At 42.1% G+C, this 24,575-nt stretch overlaps 1 protein-coding gene and 2 long non-coding RNA genes across 4 annotated transcripts in view; 1 reads left to right on the forward strand and 2 right to left on the reverse strand.

Moving 5' to 3' along the window:
- Positions 1-10,931, reverse strand: part of LOC148162702 (uncharacterized) — an 86,736-nt gene extending 75,805 nt beyond the window's left edge. The window contains exon 1 of the long non-coding RNA XR_015766648.1: positions 10,772-10,931. This is a non-coding gene — a long non-coding RNA (uncharacterized LOC148162702). The remainder of the gene's footprint in view (positions 1-10,771) is intronic.
- Positions 1-17,713, forward strand: LOC114211414 (caspase-1-like). 2 transcript variants are annotated; one of them, XM_028105984.2, is made up of 10 exons: positions 1-104; positions 677-943; positions 3,328-3,387; positions 9,134-9,240; positions 10,281-10,454; positions 11,593-11,827; positions 12,700-12,843; positions 14,259-14,368; positions 15,800-15,903; positions 17,610-17,713. In XM_028105984.2, the coding sequence occupies exons 1-9, from the start codon at positions 98-100 to the stop codon at positions 15,896-15,898; spliced, it is 1,203 nt and encodes a 400-aa protein (XP_027961785.1). In that variant the 5' UTR covers positions 1-97; the 3' UTR covers positions 15,899-15,903; positions 17,610-17,713. The 2 variants fall into 2 exon arrangements, with proteins under 2 accessions (XP_027961785.1, XP_027961786.1); XM_028105985.2 differs by lacking the exon at positions 3,328-3,387.
- Positions 12,582-24,575, reverse strand: part of LOC148162703 (uncharacterized) — a 22,316-nt gene continuing 10,322 nt past the window's right edge. The window contains exons 2-3 of the long non-coding RNA XR_015766647.1: positions 14,241-14,497; positions 12,582-12,902 (exon numbers count right to left, since the gene is read on the reverse strand). This is a non-coding gene — a long non-coding RNA (uncharacterized LOC148162703). The remainder of the gene's footprint in view (positions 12,903-14,240; positions 14,498-24,575) is intronic.

Raw genomic sequence — 24,575 nt, forward strand, 5'->3', positions numbered from 1 at the left:
AGTGGGTATTTCTCAATAAGCACACACACCCTGCTGGAAGGGAAGGTGGATATGCTTTCAGTTTCATACTGTCCTTCGAAGCCGAGAGAGAAAAGCCATGGCTGGTGAGTCTCCGACCATCTGAAAGGGCATGTCTGGGGGAAGCACAGGCCTGGCTGGTCTACAGTTCTGTGACTGTGCGGGTGGGCACAACGGGGGGTGGGGGCCGCCAGGCAGCAGCTGGGAAGGCCAAAGGAGGGCCCGGGAGACTCCTCAAAGCCTGAGGAAAGGCAAGGCCAGGGCCAGGAGGGAACTGGGGCTTCACTGGCATCCTGGGGATGCTCGGCGGTCCTAGCTGAATGTTAAAGGCCTGAGTGTGACAGCCGAAGTGGCTGGGGAAAGGACATGGGACATCGCTCTTCATTATTTTCTTATGCGGAGTTGAGTACATGTGGGGGATGTGGGGGAGATCCCAGGTTTCCAGATGCAAATGGCGGGAGAGCGCCTCTGTCCTCAGGCTGCTCAGTGAGTGCCCAGGGTCAATGCTGAAGGGACACTGAGAGACCGTGGGGGGTCTTCAGGGGTCCTGCGCTGCGTGGGGAGGAACGTCAGGTCTAAAGCAGGCTACTCCTTGGTGCTGACCTGAGAGGAAATGAGACTGTTTTCATGACTTGAGGAATCCTTGTGCTTCACTCAGACAAGACCCTGAAGGACAAGCGGAAGCTGTTTGTCAGCTCAGTGAACACAGGGACCCTCAACGGCTTGCTGGATGAGCTCTTAGAGAAAAGAGTGCTGAACCAGGAGGAGATGGAGAGAGTGCGGTATGAAAATGCTACGGTGATGGATAAGGCCCGAGCTCTGATTGACTCTGTCGTTCGGAAAGGGTCACAGGCGTGCAATATTTTTATTTGTTATATTCGTGAAGAGGACTCCTTCCTTGCAGAGAAGATGGGCCTTTCCTCAGGTAAGGGTCAATTCCTCACACTGAGGTGCATGGTGGGCCCGTGTCCTTGTGCCCAACGTTTGCTTTCTTCCTTGGTCAGGTTGGTTTGCAGACAACTTCCCAGTTCCTGGCCTCCGGAATCTGAGCTATTGGATCAGTAGCTCTACCGCAAGTCTCCTGCTTCTTCCCTTTTGTTCCTGGTCCTCTGACCTCAGGAGCCTTCCTCTGATTGACACTCCCTTCCCATCCAAAATATGCCATACCTCCTTTGTGGAACTTCATGAGGACAGTCTGAAAAGCTTCATACTATATTCTCTAGTCATCCTGGCAAAGCACTGACTCAGTGACTCAGTCTCTCTCTCTCTCTCCTTAAAGTCCAGGGCTCCCTGGGAACTTATGTAGGCATCTGACATAAAGACTCAGATACTTTTTACAACATCTCTCCAAAATCTGACTCTCCAGGAGGAACAAAATATATTTCAGGGATGGTGGAACACTCAGAATAAATTCACTGCTTATAGAAAAGTAAGGATTTTAAGTGGACTCTTCCTTCTAGGTACCTCCTCGCATTTTCTTTTGAGTAAGAGTGTCCACTAGTGTGGTTCTGGGCTGTGGACCACTCTATGAGGCCCAGCCCCCCTGTACCTCCGGTTCTTCTAAGAGCCCAAGACCAGGTGCAGACATCTGGACAGCTCCTTCTATGGTCACTTAGTCCTGCCCCACAGCGAAGATAGGAGCGCCAGTGGAGTCCAGCCCTGGTCTCTTAGGCACTTGCCAAAGCCATTTAGAAAAAGAAGATGTTCTTTGAAAATGAGAAGGTTTTTTTTCCTGGGGATTGGCCTGGAGGCACTTGTCCAACCCACTGTGACATACTAGCCTGGAGTCTGCCGCTCCAGTTGTCACGTGTCCCTCCCTGGTCAGGGTCCTCGTGGCTTCATCTCTCTCTCATCCATCGGCCAATTTCTGTAGGTCCATAGACTATGACAATGAGATATAATATTTGGATGCACTTTAATGGGAGAGATCTTCCTAAAAGAAAGTTCTTGGTCATAAGAAGACCTACTTCCTATTGCCATAAAAAGGCCTCCTCCAGAGAATGTTCTTTTTTTTTTTTTAAGATTTTATTTATTTATTTGACAGAGAGAGAGACACAGCAAGAGAGAGAACACAAGCAGGGGGAGCGGGAGAGGGAGAAGCAGGCTTGCCGCGGAGCAGGGAGCCCGATGGAGGGCTCGATCCCAGGACCCTGGGATCATGACCTGAGCCGAAGGCAGACACTTAACAACTGAGCCATCCAGGCGCCCCCAGAGAATGTTCTTGAATTCACTGATGGTTAATGCATTCCAGCAGTCTAGATGGGAAGGATGGGACAAACTGTAGTGTGCCGCCTTGGGCTTGATGCTGTGACTCCCTTCCATTCAGGGAAATGGACCATATTTTGTCTATGGAAATCGTGTCTTCAATAAGTACTATAAAATGAAGATTGGGGAGCATTTCTCATTTGTTAGCTTATGCCAATTCTGAAAGTTTCTGGAATAAGCTTCTTAGGTGGGTGTTGTCATACTGAGATCCTCATAAAACCTTCAACAAATTTAAATTCTTGTCCTTAAAATCAACAATAATAAAAGTGACCCAAGAGGATCTATTAACAGGTTTGAGTGATTTTATGCAACCAAACAGTGTAACTGCGGCTTCCCACTGTTTTCCTCCTGTGAGTATGGCTTCTGCCACCTAGTAGGACGGATGCAGATTATGGAGGTGATGGTCAGGGATCCTGGCACATGCATCCTCAGACGGTGGCCTTTGTGGGCTGGAGGAGTAGCATACTTAGGAGCCCACAGATGATAAGGATGACAGTTTGCATGTGTATCCTGGCTTGACCACCTTCCTGTTCAATGACACTTGGGAAACTGACTTAACACTGAGGGTTGGCCAGGGGGTCATCTCATCCTTATTTTCTGCTGTGGTAAATCTTATCACAGCTAAGTGTCCATGTGCACATGCCTGTTCTTTTTCGTTTTCTCTCCAAAGTCCAGGCCAGCTCTGAGTTAGACACGCAACATGGCACGCACCTGTCAGGCAGCAGTGGTCACCCCAGGAGCCACCTTGAAACAGGAGAATTAAGAGACCTCTTGATTCTACATCAGTTTCTGTCTCAATTCCCCTTCATCTTAGAAAGCAGAAATGGAGAGTAACTTGCAGACACTCCTTTATTCTGCCTCCAGGGGGAACGTTCAGTCAGCCAGGCTAGAGGCTTTGGCTTCTCAGTGACGGCTGTGGTTCTAAGTTAGCTGCACCTTGAACAGGCCCACAGAACGTGTGTTCACTAGGGAGTGTCCAACAGGTCCGGCGAGATTAGTTAGAGACGATAAGTGACTATTTTAATGTCCTGGATCTTTCCTCAGGTGCACCATCTGAAAGTCAACTTAACTCAGACTCTCAAGCAGCAATTCTTCCTTCAACAGGTAATGGTATTTTCCAAGCAAGAACATTTTTTGAACCTCATCTTTTTTGACATTAAGTCTGTGTTCACAGGATGACCCCAGAGTGAGAGGGCGACAGGTTACTCTCATGGATTGGTCCTATGCCTTTCTCTTTTCTTAATCTCTGCGCTTTAGCAGAGGCCATCCCTGTAGCTTTACCACCATGTTCACACTCACAAATCTAAATCTGTGTCCCCAACCTGACTACCCACTTGAACACCACACTTGACCATTCTAGTGCCTACTGAACATATGCGCTCACGTTTCCCTCAGGGAGCTGAGCTTGTCATCCTTCCCTTCCCTTGCTTCTCCTCGTTTCCCCTGTCCTAGTTAATGGCACCACTATCACCCAGTTATTCAAACCAGAAACCTGAATTATCTTGGGTTTTCTTTTCCCTCACTTCCAACATTCAAGCAGTGGCCAAGCTTACTGATCCCTCTCTCAAACCCAGACCCTGCTCTCCACGTCTATTTCTGCTAGTCTATTTCAGAGTCCTGATTCCTATAGTGGCCCATGGTTCTTCAGCTATAACTCCTACTATATCTTTCTTGTCATTAAAGAATTAAGTCTTCCTTTTCCCCTGTTGGACTTTAAACTTTATGAGGAAATTAGACACACCTGACTTATTTGTAGGTAAGATCCCATCGCAGTAGTTGATTCAGTGTGCATGCAATAAATGCTTAAAAGACTATTTCACTGAATAATTTTGTCAAAGTTGCTAGTATACTAGGCCATAAGAAAAATATTTGACACATGCCAACTGTGTTATAGATCTTGCTCTATGGACTGTTTAGAGAGGAATGAACAAGACAAACAAGATTCCTGCTTTTACTGATCTTATAAAAATACACGCAATATGAAGGAATAGGTATTTAAGAAGTTCCACCATTAAATTAAAGCTAGACAAAAATTTTGGGATGGAAATGACACTACACACAACCCTTTCAGCGAAGATGATCCCAGACAGTAGTAAATTACCCTGGTGTCAAGTTAATCTACTATACGGAAAGATTAGTCATCAGATGATTTTCAATTAAGAATTCTTATTGAGATAAGTTCTTAAAATATTAGGGCTCTAGAGTCATTCATTCATTCATTTCTTCATTAATTTATGCATTCAGCAAGCATACAAGTGTTTATAAGTATTTTAAGCACAAAGATGTGGGCATGAGATGTGGGTACAAAGATATGGATTTGAAGACAGCGTGCTTTTACCAAGGAAATTCAATACAGAAGAAAGAAAAGATCCCACAGCCTAGTGGAAAAAATTTACAGTTCTAGGCAACAGCATGGCCTTTCCTTGGAGCACATATTACAAATGGATTATCATCATCACTGTGAGAAAGAGAAATATGAAAGCAGTAGGTGGCCAGGAAGTTAGCATTAGGCCCAGTGTCACAGAAGAAAGATGAGAAGCTCCCTCCAAAGATCTTCAGTGGGGATGAATCACTAAACACAGCCCAGTGTGAATCTGATGGGCTCAGAGAACTCGGTGGATACAATGAGAGAGGACATACCTTACGGGACAAGTGGGGACATAATCAGAAGGCATTTTCAGGGGTATTGCCCATAACGGGGAACTTTCTAGAGACGGGGCAAAACTCTTTAAGTTGTGCCTATAGTTGAAGGAGTGTTTGTATTTCTGACAGAAGACACACACGACAAACACCCATTTAAGATTTTGGAAACTGTGGGCAAAGACCTCATTACTGGTGCTTTGCATGGCTTGTTGGAAAAAGATGTTCTGAAATTGGAGGAAGCAGAAAAGAAAAAAATTTATGATGCCAAACCTGAAGACAAGCCCTGGGTCCTTCTGGACTCTGTGCGACGGAAATGGCAGAAGGCAGGTCAAGCCCTTGTCCAAACTTTCATTAATACGGACAAATATTCCACCAGTGTAAAAGGCAAACTGAAATCACTTAACAATGGGTGTCTCAAATTTTCCAGAATCTACTTAACACCAAAGGTCCTCCAGGGGCCTCCATAATCCCACCATCCTTCCATTACTAATGTATAATTTTTACTAAATCTGTCATCATCCTCTGAGAGGCCATCTTGCCTTTTGTGGGAGGGGATCCACTTTCCAATTAGCTAAGAAGCTGAGTCGCTGTGCTTCCATTGCTCACAGAAAGAGCTGAGTGTGGACATGGTGTAGTAAAGGACACCTGCACGTGGACCCAGGTTCCGTCACTGTAGATACGCCATGATTTCATTCCAGCTCCTTATCCTCCCTGGGCATCAGTCTTAGGATCTGGGAAATGGTGACAATTTTGGTAACTTCTTCACAGGCTAGGGACATCATGGCAGGCGCAGGCTGACAACTCCGAAGAGAGTCGCTCTCATCCAGAATTCTCTGAATTCCAGATACACTTACCCCTAGCTGCACATTCAACATTTCCATCCAAAGACTCCACTGACCTCACAAAACTAACATCTATAGGGCGCCTGGGTGGCTCAGTTGGTTAAGCGACTGCCTTCGGCTCAGGTCATGATCCTGGAGTCCCGGGATCGAGTCCCGCATCGGGCTCCCTGCTCGGCGGGGAGTCTGCTTCTCCCTTTGACCCTCCCCCATCTCATGCTTTCGCTCTCTCTCTCATTCTCGCTCTCAAATAAATAAATAAATAAAATCTTTAAAAAAAAACAAAACAAAACTAACAACTATAGAGTTAAACACTCGATTCCCCTCATCAGATCTGTTCTGAATTAGATAGGACTATAATCCACCACGTTTCTTCATCCAGAGCACAGGTGTTTTCTTCATGAGGGAATAGTAGCTCTCTGCAGAGTGCCAGCCACACGGCAGGCATGTAATAAACACGGGATGAGTACAACAGATAAAGAACAGGCATGCGGTAGATACTAGTTCTCATACATATGACGTCGCTTCTAGTATTTAGACCTTTCTAGTGCTTACTCATTTCTGTACATTACAAAATATGATCAGGAGAACACCTGTAAAGTGTTCAATCTATTAAAACACTTTAATTCTGACCTAGATTGAATTATAAGTATTACTAGAACCTAAATAGCCTCTTACCCAAGTTCACCAGTGACAGACTTGATTCACTACAGAGGTTAAGCTCAAATCCCAGTCCTGAAATCTCAGAGTTGATCAATAATAATAATAATAATAATAAAATAAGCAATAATAAACAAAAGGCAATGGAAACTGTAGAGACTTCACTATAGCAAATATGCTTTTCAACAAGTCCAGGTGAGGCTCCCTGGGTGCTCTCTGCACATGGGGGCCCCAGAGGAATCCCAGGGCACCCGCAGGCCGGGAAGCTGGGTGAGCTGGGCTACTGGCATATGGAAAGGCCTTGGCCAGGCCTTCTGGACACGGATACCATTCTGATATACTTCATTTAACAAACTCATATATGTGCATACTATGTAACGAGCACTGTTAGTATTGGGAATAACTACTCGGATGCCTACCTGCCAAGGAAGATGGCTCTGTCTTACCTTGGACCAGTCTCTTCCTTTTTGTATCAGTTTAAGGGGTTTCTTAAGCATTTCATTAAGTAACAGATAAGACAAACGTTAAAATTTTCATTTAAACTCCGAATTCTCTCATTTCTTTCTGTGTGCTGCCAGGCGAATGGAACCCCCTTTGGGCAGCAGGCAGCACTACAGTATTTATTATGTTATAATGAAAAGATTCATTTTCATGCTAACTTTACTATTAAATGTGAGATAGAAATCCTATCTAATTCTCAATTTTATCTGCAAACACGGTATCTGTACACAGATACAAGATGGTCATTAGGAGCTGATGTTTGTTAATTAGGATGTTCACCAAACCTGGACACAACCTGGAAACAGAGGAGAATTTTGCTGAGAAAATGTACCCTCTGACCAGAGACTAGCCCAGGAGCCTGGACGTCCTCATGTTGGTGGAATCTTCTGGAATACAAAGGGAGAGCAAGTGTCTCTGTTTAAGAAATGTTCAGAAAGCCTGGTTTCTTTAAAGACTTATACTTGGCTGCATTGCCAGAAGTCAGGTTTTTAGCATTCAGTTTAGAAAGACATTTATTACAAAAATGTTATTTAGAAACTAATGGAAACAAATGAGTAAAACAGGAAAAAAACTACAAAATATAAAAACTGGAAATTTTGTACAGGATAACATTGCTTTTGTCATTTAAATAAAAGAAAATCAGAGGAATTCTTGGTTGGCTTGTGTTACTGAACACAAAGGTTTATTCCTTTCATGGACAAAATCCTTGTTACATTAGGTCTTGACAAACTGCTAAATTCTGTTTATAGATTCCTCTTCCTCATTTCTCCAAGGGTGGGCTCAGGACTTTCCAAGCTTTTTGCGCAATCTCAGTTAAGTGAGGCCAAACAGGGTCGGACAGTCCTACATTTCTCTAGAGATTGGGTCAGGATGAGTCAGAGACAAACTTTCCCAAGTGGGAGGAGGTATTTTCTCACATTTGAAAACATGGATTGAAAACTTCATGCTAGTTAGTTCGCCCTTTGGGGGCAAGGACATCCAGAGCGCATTAGGATCCCTAACAGACAACCATCTGGTCAACCCTGGACACAGGGCTGGTTACTAGATAGGTTTCTCCTTTAAGTCGCTGACTTTACATCTCAGTGAGGAGCCACCACAATCTGTCTCCTCCACAAAGGTCAAGCATCCGTGCACAGTTGAAGATTCCATTACCTGTGTGCGTGGGTGTCTCTACATGTTGCATGAGGTGGGAGTGGACTCAGGATTGTACACCCTCTGGCAGGATAGCTACCAGCCACACCCGGCTACTCAGGGCTGGAGTCCTGACCAGTAACACAAATTGAGAGGATGCGATTTTGCATATATCATGTTAAAATATACTACTCATATTAATTAATTTCATCTGTTTCTTTTTAGTTTCTGGTGGCTCAGATGGTTGAGCGTCTGCCTTCGGCTCGGGTCATGGTCCCGGGGTTCTGGGATTGAGCCCCGCATCGGGCTCCCTGCTCGGCGGGGAGCCTGCTTCTCCCTCTCCCTCTACTGTTCACCCTGCTTGTGCTCTCTCGTTCTGTCAAATAAATAAATAAAATCTTTAAAAAAAAGACATTACAAAATTTTGAATTACACATGTGGCTCAATTTCATTTTTCTTTTTTTTTAAATATTTTATTTATTTATTTGACACAGAGAGAGACACAGCGAGAGAGGGAACACAAGCAGGGGGAGTGGGAGAGGGAGAAGCAGGCTTCCCACTGAGCAGGTAGCCTGATACGGGGCTCGATCCCAGGACCCTGGGATCATGACCTGAGCCGAAGGCAGATGCTTAACGACTGAGCCACCCAGGCGCCCCTCAATTTCATTTCTAAGGGACAGCACTCCAATAAATCTTAACTCAGGATGTTCTTGCTCAGAGACAACAGAAGGTCCACATGGACGAGTGAGGGCCCTAGAGTAAAACCATTGGAAAAGTCAAACTGTTTTTGCTGAATATGGCAAAGCTAAATTTGACCCCAAATCATCAAGGTGTTTTTGTCAGAATTATCAGAAACCTACACTTGCATTTTCGGGTGGATCTGCTTCCTCTACTAACAATCTTCCTGTTCTTTCCTACTCAAAATACATCTCCTCACACTAGAGGTTAGGCACAATCAACCCCTACATGTTGAAAGATCTTTTTGCTATGATTTCCCTTCTCTGTCAGTATTCTTAAGGGAAAATTGGGTCACAAAGGGAGATATCCTAATTTATGATCCATGATGTATCCTGCAGGTCCCGAGGATGTGTCTGGGCAACCTGAGCCAGAAGAATCTACAGATACTCTCAAGCTTTGTCCTCATGAAGAATTCATGAAACTGTATAAAGAGAAGGCTGCAGAGGTGCTATGCTCGGTCCACGACATCGAGAATAAGAGATGGTGTCACTAATGACACCATTTCCTAAAATGCTGATTGCAGAGTTAGGGAGTGGGGACAGTGGTAATCTTATCCATAGATACTCTGAGCAAGGAGAAAATCATGTGGCCTCCCACAGACTCCAGTTGTCTTTCAACCCCATGGTAGAATACAGATCTCTCATCTTGTTCATTTATTTGTTCTCGAATCTATTTGTTATTTATGACAATTTTAGCTGTAGTTACAGAAGCAAAATATTTATAAGAGAACATGGCTGAGTAACAGTTGTTTGCATTCTAGTTGAAAAGCCTAGACAAAAAGCATATTTAAAAAATATAATTAAAGTCTGCATAGCATTTTATGTTGATGCGTTAAAAAAAAAGTACCAAAATAACAATATTACCAAAGAAAAAGGACCCCTGATGTATTCATTTTTAGCTGGAGCCGGTGCCAAATGTCTCCTGGCTTCTACAAAACTGGATCTGAATCTTTTTTTTTTAAGATTTTATTTATTTATTTGAGAAAGTGAGAATGAGAGAGAGCACATGAGAGGGGGGAGGGTCAGAGGGAGAAGCAGGCTCCCTGCTGAACAGGGAGCCCGATGCGGGACTCGATCCCGGGACTCCAGGATCATGACCTGAGCCAAAGGCAGTCACTTAACCAACTGAGCCACCCAGGCACCCAAAACTGGATCTGAATCTTGAATGCTAAGAAGGACGACTAGGTGGAGAAGAGAGAGGAAGAGAGGGTAGGGAGTAGTCTAGTCTCCTGAAGATTCTTGAGTCACCATCCCAGCTATATACTGGGTCCTTTTGTGGGTTCTTAAAAGACAACCTACTTCCAGTTTGCACTTCTTGCTACTGCCAACTCAATCCATTACAGAGAGATAGGAGGGCAGTGTCTTCTGGTACAGGACGGGGGACAGGGCAGCTAAAGGAGCCCTGAGCACAGTAACAGTGACTGGTGGTTGAGAGTGTCAAAGGAGATTAAGTAAGTCAAGCTCACTGTATATCCATTTCCTGCAGATCTACCCAATAAAGGAGAGAAAGGATCGTACTCGTCTCGCTCTCATCATATGCAATATAGAGTTCGATCATCTTCCTCCCAGGGATGGGGCCGAACTTGACATTGCAGGGATGAGGAGTCTACTGGAGGGTCTTGGCTACAGTGTGGATGTGAAAAAGAAACTCACTGCTAAGGTAGGGGCCCCTCACCCACCCCAAACATGTATATATTCAACATGCATCCTACTACGAAGATGTTAGCTTTAGCATATTAGGCAAATACTTTGACATCCTTAGGCCATATTTGTGTGTGTGTTTAAAACATGAAAGTAAGAAACAGGGAAAATCTATGTCTTTTTTGAGCTCTAAATATCCTCAGTTCCATAACTGGACAAAGTGATTGGCATGTGTATCCAGACAATCCTTAGTTCCAAAGTGGGGTGATTAGGACTCAGCCCCAACAGTCCCCAGAAAATCCTAGAGTGATGTATATTTCACAGGCGTGTACTCACCGTGTACGTATCGAGTCCCAACTGTGTACCAGGGGCACTTCCTGGCATTGGGCACAGGTCTGTGAATGAGACAGGAAGCTCCCAGCTGCAGTGCTCTGGGCTCGCTTGGTGCGGGATAATCGTACCATAAGCAAAACAGAAAACTTCACAGCTTTGGTGCGTCTCTGTAAGAGTGAAAAGAAAGTTAAAAGTAAGTGAAAAGAAGAAAGCAAAAGGAAGCAGGAGAGCAAACTGGTGAGTGGGGATCCCAGGAAACATGATGTTAGGTGGGATCTTTGGGGAGTTACTACAGGAGCGGACACATGAGTATGGGGAACCACACAGCTCTGGACAGCTGTGGATGAACTGCATTCAGAACTGAAAGGAAGTCACACAGTAGCCGCACAGAAAGACCGGAGTGGCTGGAGCCCGGGGGAGATGAGGCAGGGTGAGAGAGGAGTATTTGTACATCAGAGGTTTGATTTTATTCTAAGCACAGTGGGAAGGGTTTTACGGGATCTGGTAGGATGCATTTATGACCCAAGGCTCTTATCAAGTAATGAGAGGAAAGAGAGGCAGAAAGGAAAAAGTACCTAAGTGACAAAAAGTGACTGTCAAATATATCAAGAGGAGTTTATACAATGTCATCAGGAGTGGAAAGTTCTACCCACTGCTCCATTATAGAAAGAAACATCAGACAGCCATCCTCGAGCAAGCAGTGCGTGAAGGCATAGTGAGTGGAACATTCTGGATGTTTCTTACTCTGCTGCTCAGGATAAGCAGGAGGTGAGAACAACTGAAATGCTTCTCCTATCAAAGTGAGCCCTGGAGGTCTTTTTCAGGATATGGAGTCAGCGCTGCGGGCATTCGCCGCCCGCCCAGAGCACAAGTGCTCAGACAGCACGTTCCTGGTGCTCATGTCTCACGGAATCCTGAGTGGAATCTGCGGGACTACGTTCAGCTCGGAAAACCCGGATGTGCTACCTTATGACACCATCTTCCAGATCTTCAACAACCGTAACTGCCTCAACCTCAGGGACAAACCCAAGGTCATCATCATCCAGGCCTGCAGAGGTGGTGAGTTCTGAGATGGAAACCCCAAAGGTCATGAAGGTGTCTGGGGAGAACTGTGATGTGTGCTTTGTTTCTAGAGGAGATGATCTTCGACACCATTCAGGGCAAATAAACTAGACTAAATTAGTAGGAAACTCCCCTGAGGGGGCTGGTATCATGAGCATTTGTCCCATCGGCTGACAAATTTCTGTTCAACCTAATCCAGGGGAAGCGGTGAAGAAGACCACCAGAATTACTAAATCAAAGTTAAACATAAATATCCAAATCCTGGGACAAAATGATTTTAATGAGGGCTTTCCTTGTTAATGTTTTACAGTCATTTTGACAATCTCTGGCTTGAGAAAAATTTCCTTTGAAAGTGAGCATATTATGTAATAGCAGCATCCTTTTTTAAAATTTTTTTATTGTTATGTTAGCATCCTTTTTTTTTTTAATCAGGCATATTGAAAAGGAAGTGAGTAGGAAGGTGAGGGAACTTGGGATGGCAGTCAAAAGAAACTTCCTTTTCCCTGACTTCCCACTGTCCTTTAGCTTTGTGGAGCAATGTTTGGGAGGAAAAGGAAACAAACATAATTTACCTAAAAAAATGTAACTATGCTCTCTGAAATTAGGCAACTAAGGCTTTAACTTCTATTCTCTTAGCAAATGGTTTCTTCTAGTTTTGTGATGCTGTCAGCATTAATTGGCACATTGCTGAAGGACCCTAGAGAAAGGCAGAGCCCTGTGTGTGTGTGTGTGTGTGTGTGTGTGTGTGTGCGTGTGCGCGCGTGCATGTGTCTAACTGGTTGGAATAACTACTTAAAAACAAAGAGGTGGGCAATTGCTCTAGTCATCCTGAGAGGCACACAGTGTGTAGAAAGTTGATATCTCCACAGAAAGTCTTGGGGAAGTGTGGATCAGTGACTCAGCAGTGACCTCGACCAACAGCTTCTCACATCGACCTCTGCTCCTGGAGAGTGATGCCGTCCACAAGGTCCACATTGAGAAGGACTTCGTTGCTTTCTGCTCCTCGACCCCACGTATGTGTCTTTCCAGTGCACACAGGGATTTGTGGGCCTGAGGCCACCTCTGAATGATTCTAGAAAATCAACATAGGGTCCGTGCAGCAATAAGCCAAAGCAAATTTTAAGTCTTGTCGATATATTTTAAATCTTGTCTCATCTGTTCTATGGGGATGAAGACTCTGTTTTTCCCCTTGCTTTCTAAGATTGTGCTTTTATTATAAGTGTTGTGTTTTATATCAAAGGTACATCAGACATTAAAACAACCTAATGCAAGGAACCGCCTTTATCATATACCATTTTAAAACAAATGATTGATTCGTTTTTCTACTAAATCCATTCAACATTTTGAGAAGAGTTTTTATGGATCCTGGGACTGGCTGCCCTTTCTCAGATGGTCAAGTATACACCTTTTTCTCCATACTCCCCATCTGGTGCTGTCTAGATGGTGCTATCACGTGCCCCAGCACAATGGGGATACCCCTTTAAAAGGAGTAGAAAATGATACCTTGGAGCTTACTTGACCTACTAACAGTAGAGCAGTGTTTAGTTCTTGACCTCTACATAATCATCTGAAGAAGCCTTATATTTGGGTGTTTCTAATTTGCAAATTTTTCTTTTCAGTCTTTTTATTTTTTTATTATTTAATTTTTTTAAAAGATTTTATTTATTTATTTGACACAGAGAGAGAGACAGCGAGAGAGGGAACACAAGCAGGGGGAGTGGGAGAGGGAGAAGCAGGCTTCCCGCTGAGCAGGGAGCCCGATGCAGGGCTCGATCCCAGGACCCCGGGATCATGACCTGAGCCGAAGGCAGACTCTTAACGACAGAGCCACCCAGGCGCCCCTCTTTTCAGTCTTTTTAAACCACTTTATAGAAATATGATTGACATATGCTAGGACTTAATGAGTTTGGAGATAAGTATTATCTGTGAAACTATCACCAAAATCCATGCCATAAACATATCCATCCCCTCCAAAAGTTTCCTTTGGGTCTGTTCACCTATTTTGTTTATTATATTGTGAAAGACAGCACAGTATATAATCTATAAATGGCCACCTGTGTAAATGTGGCAACATTCTTGAATCCTTCTATTCTTTCCTCTGTAAAATGAGATAATTCCAGTTATCTCTCAAGCCTCTTTTGAGAGCCAAGTGCGTGACCATAGGGCACACAGTTAAAAGTCAGTCAATCCTAAGAATGCAATGCAGCCACTGTGCCATCCTGTGGTTCTGATGAGTTGCCCTGTTAGTTCAGTCTCTGCTAGTTTTTCGTTTGTTTGCTTCTTATCTGTGGAAAATGAGTTAATGTTGGGTTATAGCTGCTTCTTCTAAACACATCAAGATAACTACCAAGCTATGCTTTAGAAAAAACTGTAAACAAAATAAGAGTGAAGGCCACAGACCAAGGCTTACCTCTTTCTGTCTTCATAGATAACGTATCCTGGAGACACGTCACAAAGGGATCTCTCTTCATTGTACAACTCATCACATGCTTCCAAAAATATTCTTGGTGCTATCACCTCATAGAAGTATTTCAGAAGGTAAGCTTGTCAATCCTCTTCTAGTCATTTGTTTGTGCAGGAAGGCTTTGCTAGGTGACAGTGGCAGAACTGGTCAGGCAAACACAATGTGGAATGGGACCTGGTTCCCGTCATCTAGGTGTTTAAAACCTGATTTAGGAAATAAAAAAAATGCACTATAGCAGGAGATCAAAATATAAAAAAATAATATAAAATATAAGCTTGTGTGTCATGGGGTGTAAGTTCTTAAATTTCAGAGTGGGAGGTATTTGCATTAACTTTCATTGCTTACTTTATTAAATAAATACGGAATGGGTGCCTTTCCTGGCGACAAAGGGGCAAATGAGACACATGCATGTGAGACACATGGTCACTGAACAAGTAGGTCAACAAACAAATGTGTGGTTACAGATTGTGATGGGATCTGTAAAGAAAAAGACTGAGGACATGTGAAAGAGAAGACAGGAGAAGACTGTGAATGGAGTGGTCAAGAAGGGAAGACCTGATGCTGCTTCCCCAGCTCTGCACACTCCTTAGTCGCCCCTCCTTCCCCCCTTCATGCATTCAGTATATGTATTTATAGGTTCATTTTTTTACCTGTATTTACTCACTCAAATATGAATTTACGAAGGCAGGGATTTGCTAAACACCTCAACATTCAGGCACATAGAAATTAATATTCGTTAATGAATAAATGTATGAATAAATAAATAGATGCTCCCTCCTTTTTTAGGGAGCAAGGGATTGGTATTAAGAACATGGAAAGTGTGGTTGTGTTTTCATTCAAAAACACAGAGAACAGTTGTACTCTTCCAGAAGAAGGCTGTACCAATAGTAAATTGGAGAAGACAGCAACATGACATGAGTTGGGGTCTCTGAATAGGAACTTAGCAAGTTAAGTCCTTTGGATGAGTAGGATTTAGACCTTGCACTTGGGAGGGCATTTCCAGGAAAAGACCAGAAATAATCGATCTAGATTAAGTAGGATCTCATTGATCAGCCTGTGGCAAAAGACTTCAGGTCAGCTTGGTGACGGGGATGTGAAAGTTGCTCAGTGTTCTGGACTTAAGAACAAAATCCTGGGATTCGAGTCTCATTGAATTGAGGAGTTAACCCTGGTGGACGTAGAAAGTAGAGAATTCTCAAGATCCAGTTCCCATGAACAGACCCCAAGGGAAAACTGATTATCAGATCAGAAACAGAAAACAGGAAATGGAGTTTGAAAGGGCTTGGATTAGGTACCAAGTGTTTGAGATAGAGTGTATTCTGACATAGGGTGTCATTTTTAACAGGTGGGGCAGCAGTGGCAAAGAGTTTGAGTGTCCATGGGGTTGGCCCCATCAATCCTAGGAGCACCCTGCATTCCCAGAATTTTCTGGCTCATTCTTTGAAAGATCTTTTCTGAGAATTCACAAGAGACATGGCTCATCTTACCCCTCTTTTTGTTTTTAGGTTCAACAATCATTTGAAAAACCAAATGTTAAAGCCCAGATGCCTACCATTGAACGAATGTCCATGACAAGACCTTTCTATCTCTTCCCTGGCAATTGAAGATGGTAAGTGTCAAGAGTTGTTTGCAAGTGAAGTAAATGGGAGAGTAATATTGGTGGTGAGGTCCAATGACCAAGTGGCAGCTGACAGTGTAGATGGTCACATTAGTGTTTCTTGTTGATGTAGTTTGGTGGTTAGTTGCTGTTTTTTTACTCCACTTATGTGCATCTGGATCTTACCTCCACCTCCACAATCAATCCATCTGTGAGTTGAGCAAAACCAAGTTAGGAAGCAATGAACTATGCAGGACACAGGGTAGTAATTATTAAAATAGAAATTTCCTCATGTTTCCATTATGACTTTCATTCATCTCTCTCATTCCCTCCCTTGCCCACCCCTCCCACATGCCGAGTTACCACACACTGCCTCAGATCCTGAGAACACAGGAAACAGAGGAGCAAGGAGAAATTAGGACTTTGGTCCTCTGAGTGCATATGCATTGCATCGCTACTCCGAGCTACCATCGCCAGACAGTATAAAAGCTGCCCTGTGTAGAGGCGGAGGTTCTGCACCACTCTCACCGAGTGGATCTCACACTCAGAGAGTGCTCTCACACCTGCACATGCTGCTCACAAGCCCCTTTGAGCACTCACCTTCACATGTAATAGTATTACTGTTATTATTATTTTTGGTCAAAATATTTTAGGATGGGTACATCAAGGTTAGACCCAAAACTATTTTACTCACTCACAGCAGCTTTATATCACTCTGTATTATAGGCAATTATGAGTCTACCTCTCAGAAACATAATTTAAATTCTATTTATCGTGAGGTTTATCTCAGTAGTTTCAATATGTGCTCATGCCATCTCCTACCCCTGGTTTCTGACACAGTCACTGCACGGTTGCCCAGATATTTCAGTATAACAGCTTTTGAGGCCTAATTAATCCAATAGAACCACATTTGGGGACTGAATTATTTATGGGACTAGTATTTATCAAGCACGTACTATGTTCCAGGTTCTGATCCAGATGCTTGCAATACACCAGGCAAGAAAATAAGTGGAGTCCTTGCTCTGAGAAAGCCATGCTCGAGTGAAGGGAGACAGACTCTAACTACACAAGGAAATAGAGCCTGTGTCAGAGAGGGAGAAGAGCTAAGGGAAATAAAGGAGGCTAAAGAGACACAGAGGGTGGATGCTGTCTCGCTACAGATAGATTATTCAGGCGAAGTTTCCTTCTAGTGATAAAATGGTAAAGTCAGAACAAGGAATGGACAGACTGGGGGATGGTGGTGAACCTTGTGGTCCCTGTTGGGGGAAAAGTGTCACAGCTTCAGGGAACAGCAGGTACAAACACCCTGAGGCAGAAATGTGCTTCCTGTGTCTACAGAAGTGCTAAGAGGCCATAGCCTGGAGGAGAATGGGATTGGAGACAATGGCATATAGACAAATTCAGAAAAGCAGTGGGAAGCCTGGTCACATGGACCTTGGTGGTCATGTGGTAAAGGTTTTAAATGTTTTATCCCAAGTGAGACAGACAGAACCCTTCAAGTGCTTTTGCACAGAGAAATGACATAATCTAGTAACTGAAATTTTGCAAACATCACCTGGAGTACTTTTGGGCAAGAAGACTACAAGGGTCACCAATATAAGCCAAAGGAAGTGGCAAAAGGTACCTGGAAGAGGATGGAAACAGAACCATGAGAAGGGACGGACTGAGGTCTTCCCGGGACTGCTACCTTGACATTCTGCTCTTTTTCTCTCCTTCAGGCGGTAGTGGGCAGTCCAGCCCTTCTTGACCAACTTCGAAAAGCACCTTTGCTAGCACAGCACATTCATGTGACCGTTTGTATTTCAATAAAAATGAAAACAAATGAACTGTGTCTTTTACATCCTCTAGCGGAGAACAGGATTTCAGTTAAAATGGTGGCTGAATGGAAATGAAGTGGAAGATGTGAGCTGGATTTTCCAGCTTTATGACTCAGAGAGTGTGTGCACTTCGCTGGGGGAACATAACTGGCTGTGGCTTGCCCTCAGCAATAAGGTGATGGGAGGCAGTACCTATCCGGAGACAAGAGCTGCAAAGTGGTCAGCTCATTTGTATACTTACCAAACCCTGGATCTATAGAATGATCTAGAAGAAGTTTTCTAATTTATTACTTAACCAACATTGTAGGTGGAGCTCATTTTTTTTTCCTTCAGTAAACTGATTTCAGCAAATTAATCCCATGTATCTTTCTTCCTGCTATACGTTTTTCCTGTTAAGTACTTTTCCCCCAGACTTTTGCAATTTCCACGTTTCAGGAAAGTTTTATCTGTTAGTAAGCCCTTGGCTATTGTCTAAAATAAGTTGGGGTTTCGTCCAAGATGGTGTAAACTCAGCATATTTGTACAGATATGCAAATATAATTAGATAAATCACAGCAAAGTGGAAGGGAGTGTCAGCAGTAGGAGTAATGTCCACTCTTCTGGAAGGATGAATGTTGGTAGAGGAATTTTGGCTGCATGGCCATTGGAACTACTATGTAAGGAGCTATACCACTTCTGCTATGTCCACAGAGAATGCTGGATAGACATTTTAGTACATAGCTGAATGAAATTAAAAAAAAATAAAAGGATGCTCTAGATGTCAAATATAAACATAATAGTTAAAATTTATCTACATTAATTGTATGTCAGGAGTATTGTAAAGATTTTGATTATTATTTTTTTTAAGATTTTATTTATTTATTCATGAGAGACACAGAGAGAGAGAGAGAGGCAGAGGGAGAAGCAGGCTCCCAAGGAGCAGGGAGCCTGATGCGGGACTCGATCCCAGAACCCTGGGATCATGACCTGAGCCGAAGGCAGATGCTTAACCATCTGAGCCACCCAGGCGCCCAAGATTTTGATTATTGAAAGGGATTTTTGTGTAACTAATTTAAGCCTCATAACAGTCCTATAATTACTATCAGCATCCCTGTTTTACAGATAATGTAGAACTTAAATGATCTGTCCAAAGTCACGCAGTTAGCAGGTGAAAGCTCTAGACTTGCTCTGGAATCTGAGTTATTAACCACTGTGTGGTGTTGCCTTTCCAAAGCAAGGAGAGACTAAAATTGTAGGAATTCCTAACTGTAGGGGTTAACTGAATTTTGAATTGCAAGGGTTAACTAACACTACAAAGATTCGTGATGGCTTTATTTCTGGACTTGGCCTGCCCATGTAGACACATAAGTCACATCACAAAGATCCAAAAATACTTATCACAGATGCCTCATTCTCTGACTACTGAGTGGTAATATTAGAAACCCAATAACAGAAAGACTGCCTCACATCTGCATATAGCGCAAAATTGAAATACACACACACACACACACACACACACATCTTCCAAACATAGAACTATGTGTACATATATGCACATATAAAAAACAGGAAGAAAAACATATGAACTAAGCATTCAACTTAAGAAGTCAGAAAAATACTAAACCAATACATAAATAGAAGTAAGCAAATAATATAGAGTAAAAACAAATGAATGAAATCATAATGAAACAGGACGGGGTGGGTCAGTGAAGCAAACACTGACCCTTTAAAAGAACTAATGAAATCTTAGACATCTAGGGTGCCTGGGTGGCTCAGTTGGTTAAGCAACTGCCTCCGGATCATGGGTCCCGGGATCGAGTCCCACATTGGGCTCCCTGCTGAGTGGGGAGTCTGCTCTTCCCTCTGACCCTCCCCCGTCTCGTGCTCACTCTCTCTCTCTCTCTCTCTCTCTCTCTCAAATAAATAAATAAATAAATAAATCTTTAGCAATCTAAGACATCCAGCCAAGACAGATTGTGAAAAAACAGAATTAGCACAAAGACAATATTCGAGATAAAAAAGTATGATGAATACAGATAAACATAAATACAGAAAAAAAATAAGGGAATATCATATATAACACAGAGGAAATATGTGGAAAATTTTCTAGAAAAGGTAAATTAATAAACTTAATACATGATAAAATAAAAAACTGAATGGATTCATAAACATTAAACAAATTAATTTTTCTTTGTCATACCTATCTGCAAAAAAGGCTAGTAGACCCAAATGGTTGTAAAGACATGTCTTACAAAACTTCTAGAAAACTGACAAGCTCTACTTTCAATAAACACTCACATAAAAAAGAGAAGTACACTTCTTAAATTCTTTTACAGGGCTTATACAAAGCTGAAACAAAATTAGAGAAGAGGAAAAGTTGGAAAAATACTGGCTGATTTTTCACAAACACTCATGTAAAGATTCTAAAAAAACATGTTAGCAAAGCAAATCTAGCCATATCTGAAATAATATTAATATTTATTAATTAGTATTTAGTGATACTAGCATTTACTCTAAGAATGTGGTTACAGTTTCATAACACTTATTTAGGATAGCTTTCCTCAAAATAACAGATTAAAAAGTAGATGCAATAATTTTAAGAAGTTTGTAAAGGGATTCAATAGTACTGAGAATTCATTTATGATAAAAATAATTAAAACCTTAGAAAAACAGGAAGAAAAGCCATTCCTTAATCTAATGCATATATTTAATAAGAAATATTAACAAAAGAGAAATAGAGGAAAAACACTTAATGTGTGAAAATCTATAGCCTTTTTATGCAGAAATATTTGAGTATTACCTTTAAATAACATAAAAGTAAAAAACATTTGTATTCAATTTTGCACTAAAGTTCCAAGCCAATAAAGCCAAAAGTAAAATGTATGAAACACAAGAAAAAAAGTCATCATTGTTCTTGAAAAATAATGATTTTATTCACTAAAAATCTCTTCAAATTAATACTATATACCGGTTTTTTTTAATTTGTTTTATTCTTATGTTAATCACCATATATTACATCATTAGTTTTTGATGTAGTGTTCCATGATTCATTGTTTGTTCATAACACCCAGTGCTCCATGCAGAACGTGCCCTCTTTAATACCCATCACCAGGCTAACCCATCCCCCCACCCCCCTCCCCTCTAGAAACCTCAGTTTGTTTTTCAGAGTCCATCATCTCTCATGGTTCGTCTCCCCCTCTGACTTACACCCCTTCATTCTTCCTCTCCTGCTATCTTCTTCTTTTTCTTTTTTCTTAAAATCTGTTGCATTATTTGTTTCAGATCTGTGATTCAACAGTCTTGCACAATTCACAGTGCTCACCGTAGCAGATACCCTCCCCAATGTCTATCACCCAGCCACGCCATCCCTCCCACCCCCAACCACTCCAGTAACACTCAGTTTGTTTCCTGAGATTAAGAATTCCTCATATCATTGAGGTCATATGATACATGTCTTTCTCTGATTGACTTATTTCACTAAGCATAACACCCTCCAGTTCCATCCACGTCGTTGCAAATGGCAAGATCTCATTCCTTTTGATGGCTGCATAATATTCCATTGTGTATATATACCACACCTTCTTTATCCATTCATCTGTCGATGGACATCTTGGCTCTTTCCACAGTTTGGCTATTGTGGACATTGCTGCTATAAACATTGGGGTGCACGTACCTCTTCAGGTCCCTACATTTGTATCTTTGTGGTAAATACCCAGTAGTGCAATTGCTTGATCGAATGGTAGCTCTAATTTCAACTGTTTGAGGAACCTCCATACTGTTTTCCAGAGTGGTTGCACCAGCTTGCATTCCCACCAACAGTGTAGGAGGGTTCCCCTTTCTCCACATCCCCGCCAACATCTGTCGTTCCGTGACTTGTTAATTTTAGCCATTCTGACGGGTGTGAGGTAGTATCTCATTGAGGTTTTGATTTGGATTTCCCTGATGCCGAGAGATGTTGAGCATTTTTTCATGTGCCTGTTGGCGATTTGGATGTCTTCTTTGGAAAAATGTCTGTTCGTGTCTTCTGCCCATTTCTTGATTGGATTATTTGTTCTTTGGGTGTTGAGTTTGATAAGTTCTTTATAGATTTTGGATACTAGCCCTTTATCTGATAGGTCATTTGCAAATATTTTCTCCCATTCTGTCGGTTGTCTTTTGGTTTGTGGACTGTTTCTTTTGCTGTGCAAAAGCTTTTTATCTTGGTGAAATCCCAATAGTTCACTTTTGCCCTGGCTTACCGTGCCTTTGGCGATGTTTCTAGGAAGAAGTAGCTGCGGCTGAGGTCGAAGAGGTTGCTACCTGTGTTCTCCTTTAGGATTTTGATGGACTCCTGTCTCACGTTTAGGTCTTTCAACCATTTGGAGTCTATTTTTGTGTGTGGTGTAAGGAAATGGTCCAGTTTCATTCTTCTGCATGTGGTTGTCCAATTTTCCCAACACCATTTGTTGAAGAGACTGTCTTTTTTCCATTGGACATTCTTTCCTGCTTTGTCAAAGATGAGTTGACCAGAGAGTTGAGGGTCCATTTCTGGGCTCTCGATTCTGTTCCATTGATCGATGTGTCTGTTTTTGTGCCAGTACCATACTGTCTTGATGATGACAGCTTTGTAATAGAGCTGGAAGTCCGGAATTGTGATGCCACCAGCTTTGCTTTTCTTTTTCAATATTCCTCTGGCTATTCGGGGTCTCTTCTGGTTCCATACAAATTTGAGGATTATTTGTTCCATTTCTTTGAAAAAAGTGGATGGTATTTTGATGGGGATTGCATTGAATGTGTAGATTGCTATAGGTAGCATTGACATCTTCACAATGTTGGTTCTCCCAATCCATGAGCATGGAACGTTTTTCCATTTCTTTGTGTCTTCTTCAATTTCTTTCATGAGTATTTTATAGTTTTCTGAGTACAGATCCTTTGCCTCTTTGGTTAAATTTATTCCTAGGTATCTAATGGTTTTGGGTGCAATTGTAAATGGGATCGACTCCTTGATTTGTCTTTCTTCTGTCTTGTTGTTGGTGTATAGGAATGCCACTGATTTCTGTGCATTGATTTTATATCCTGCTACTTTACTGAATTCCTGGATGAGATCTAGCAGTTTTGGGGTGGAGTCTTTTGGGTTTTCCACATACAGTATCATATCATCTGCAAAGAGTGAGAGTTTGACTTCCTCTTTGCCGATTTGGATGCCTTTGATTTCTTTTTGTTATCTGATTGCTGTGGCTAGGACTTCTAATACTATGTTGAATAGCAGTGGTGAGAGTGGACATCCCTGCCGCGTTCCTGACCTTAGGGGAAAAGCTCTCAGCCTTTCCCCATTGAGAATGATATTCGCTGTAGGTTTTTCATAGATGGCTTTTATGATATTGAGGTATGTACCCTCTATCCCTATACTCTGAAGAGTTTTGATCAAGAAAGGATGCTGTCCTTTGTCAAATGCTTTTTCTGCATCTATTGAGAGGATCATATGATTCTTGTTCTTTCTTTTGTGAATGTATTGTATCACGTTGATTGATTTCTGGATGTTGAACCAGCCTTGCAGCCCAGGGATAAATCCCACTTGGTCGTGGTGAATAATCCTTTTAATGTACTGTTGGATCCTATTGGCTAGTATTTTGGTGAGAATTTTTGCATCCATGTTCATCAAGGATATTGGTCTGTAATTCTCCTTTATGATGGGGTCTTTGTCTGGTTTTGGGATCAAGGTAATGCTGGCCTCATAATATGAATTCGGAAGTTTTCCTTCCATTTCTATGTTTTGGAACAGTTTCAGGAGAATAGGTATTAATTCTTCTTGAAATGTCTGATAGAATTCCCCTGGGAAGCCATCTGGCCCTGGGCTTTTGTTTCTTGGGAGATTTTTGATGACTGCTTCAATTTCCTTAGTGGTTATAAGTCTATTCAGGTTTTCTATTTCTTCCTGGTTCAATTTTGGTAGTTGATACATCTCTAGGAATGCACCCATTTCTTCCAGGTTATCGAATTTGCTGGCATAGAGTTGCTCATAATATGTTCTTATAATTGTTTGTATTTCTTTGGTGTTGGTTGTGATCTCTCCTCTTTCATTCATGATTTTGTTGATTTGGGTGTTTTCTCTTTTCTTTTTGATCAGTCTGGCCAGGGGTTTATCAATCTTGTTAATTCTTTCAAAGAACCAGCTCCTAGTTTCGTTGATCTGTTCTACTGCTCTTTTGGTTTCTAGTTCATTGATTTCTGCTCTGATCTTTATTATTTCTCTTCTCCTGCTGGGTTTAGGCTTTTTTTGCTGTTCTTTCTCCAGCTCCTTTAGGTGTAGGGTTTGGTTGTGTATTTGAGACCTTTCTTGTTTCTTGAGAAAGGCTTGTATTGCTATATACTTTCCTCTCAGGACTGCCTTTGCTGTATCCCAAAGATTTTGAACAGTTGTGTTTTCATTTTCATTGGTTTCCATGAATTTTTTTAATTCTTTAATTTCCTGGTTGACCCACTCATTCTTTAGTAGGATGCTCTTTAGCCTCCATGTATTTGAGTTCTTTCTGACTTTCCTCTTGTGATTGAGTTCTAGTTTCAAAGCATTGTGGTCTGAAAATATGCAGGGAATGATCCCAATCTTTTGGTACCGGTTGAGACCTGATTTGTGACCTAGGATGTGATCAATTCTGGAGAATGTTCCATGGGCACTAGAGAAGAATGTGTATTCCGTTGCTTTGGGATGGAATGTTCTGAATATGTCTGTGAAGTCCATTTGGTCCAGTGTTTCATTTAAAGTATTTATTTCGTTGTTGATCTTTTGCTTAGATGACCTGTCCATTTCAGTCAGGGGGGTGTTAAAGTCCCCCACTATTACTGTATTGTTGTCAATGTGTTTCTTTGCTTTTGTTATTAATTGCCTTATATAATTGGCTGTTCCCATGT

Source organism: Eumetopias jubatus, unplaced genomic scaffold (assembly GCF_037043125.1).
Source record: "Eumetopias jubatus isolate StellerSeaLion01/CBP00866 unplaced genomic scaffold, mEumJub1_p1.0 scaffold_13, whole genome shotgun sequence".
Taxonomy (NCBI): domain Eukaryota; kingdom Metazoa; phylum Chordata; class Mammalia; order Carnivora; family Otariidae; genus Eumetopias; species Eumetopias jubatus.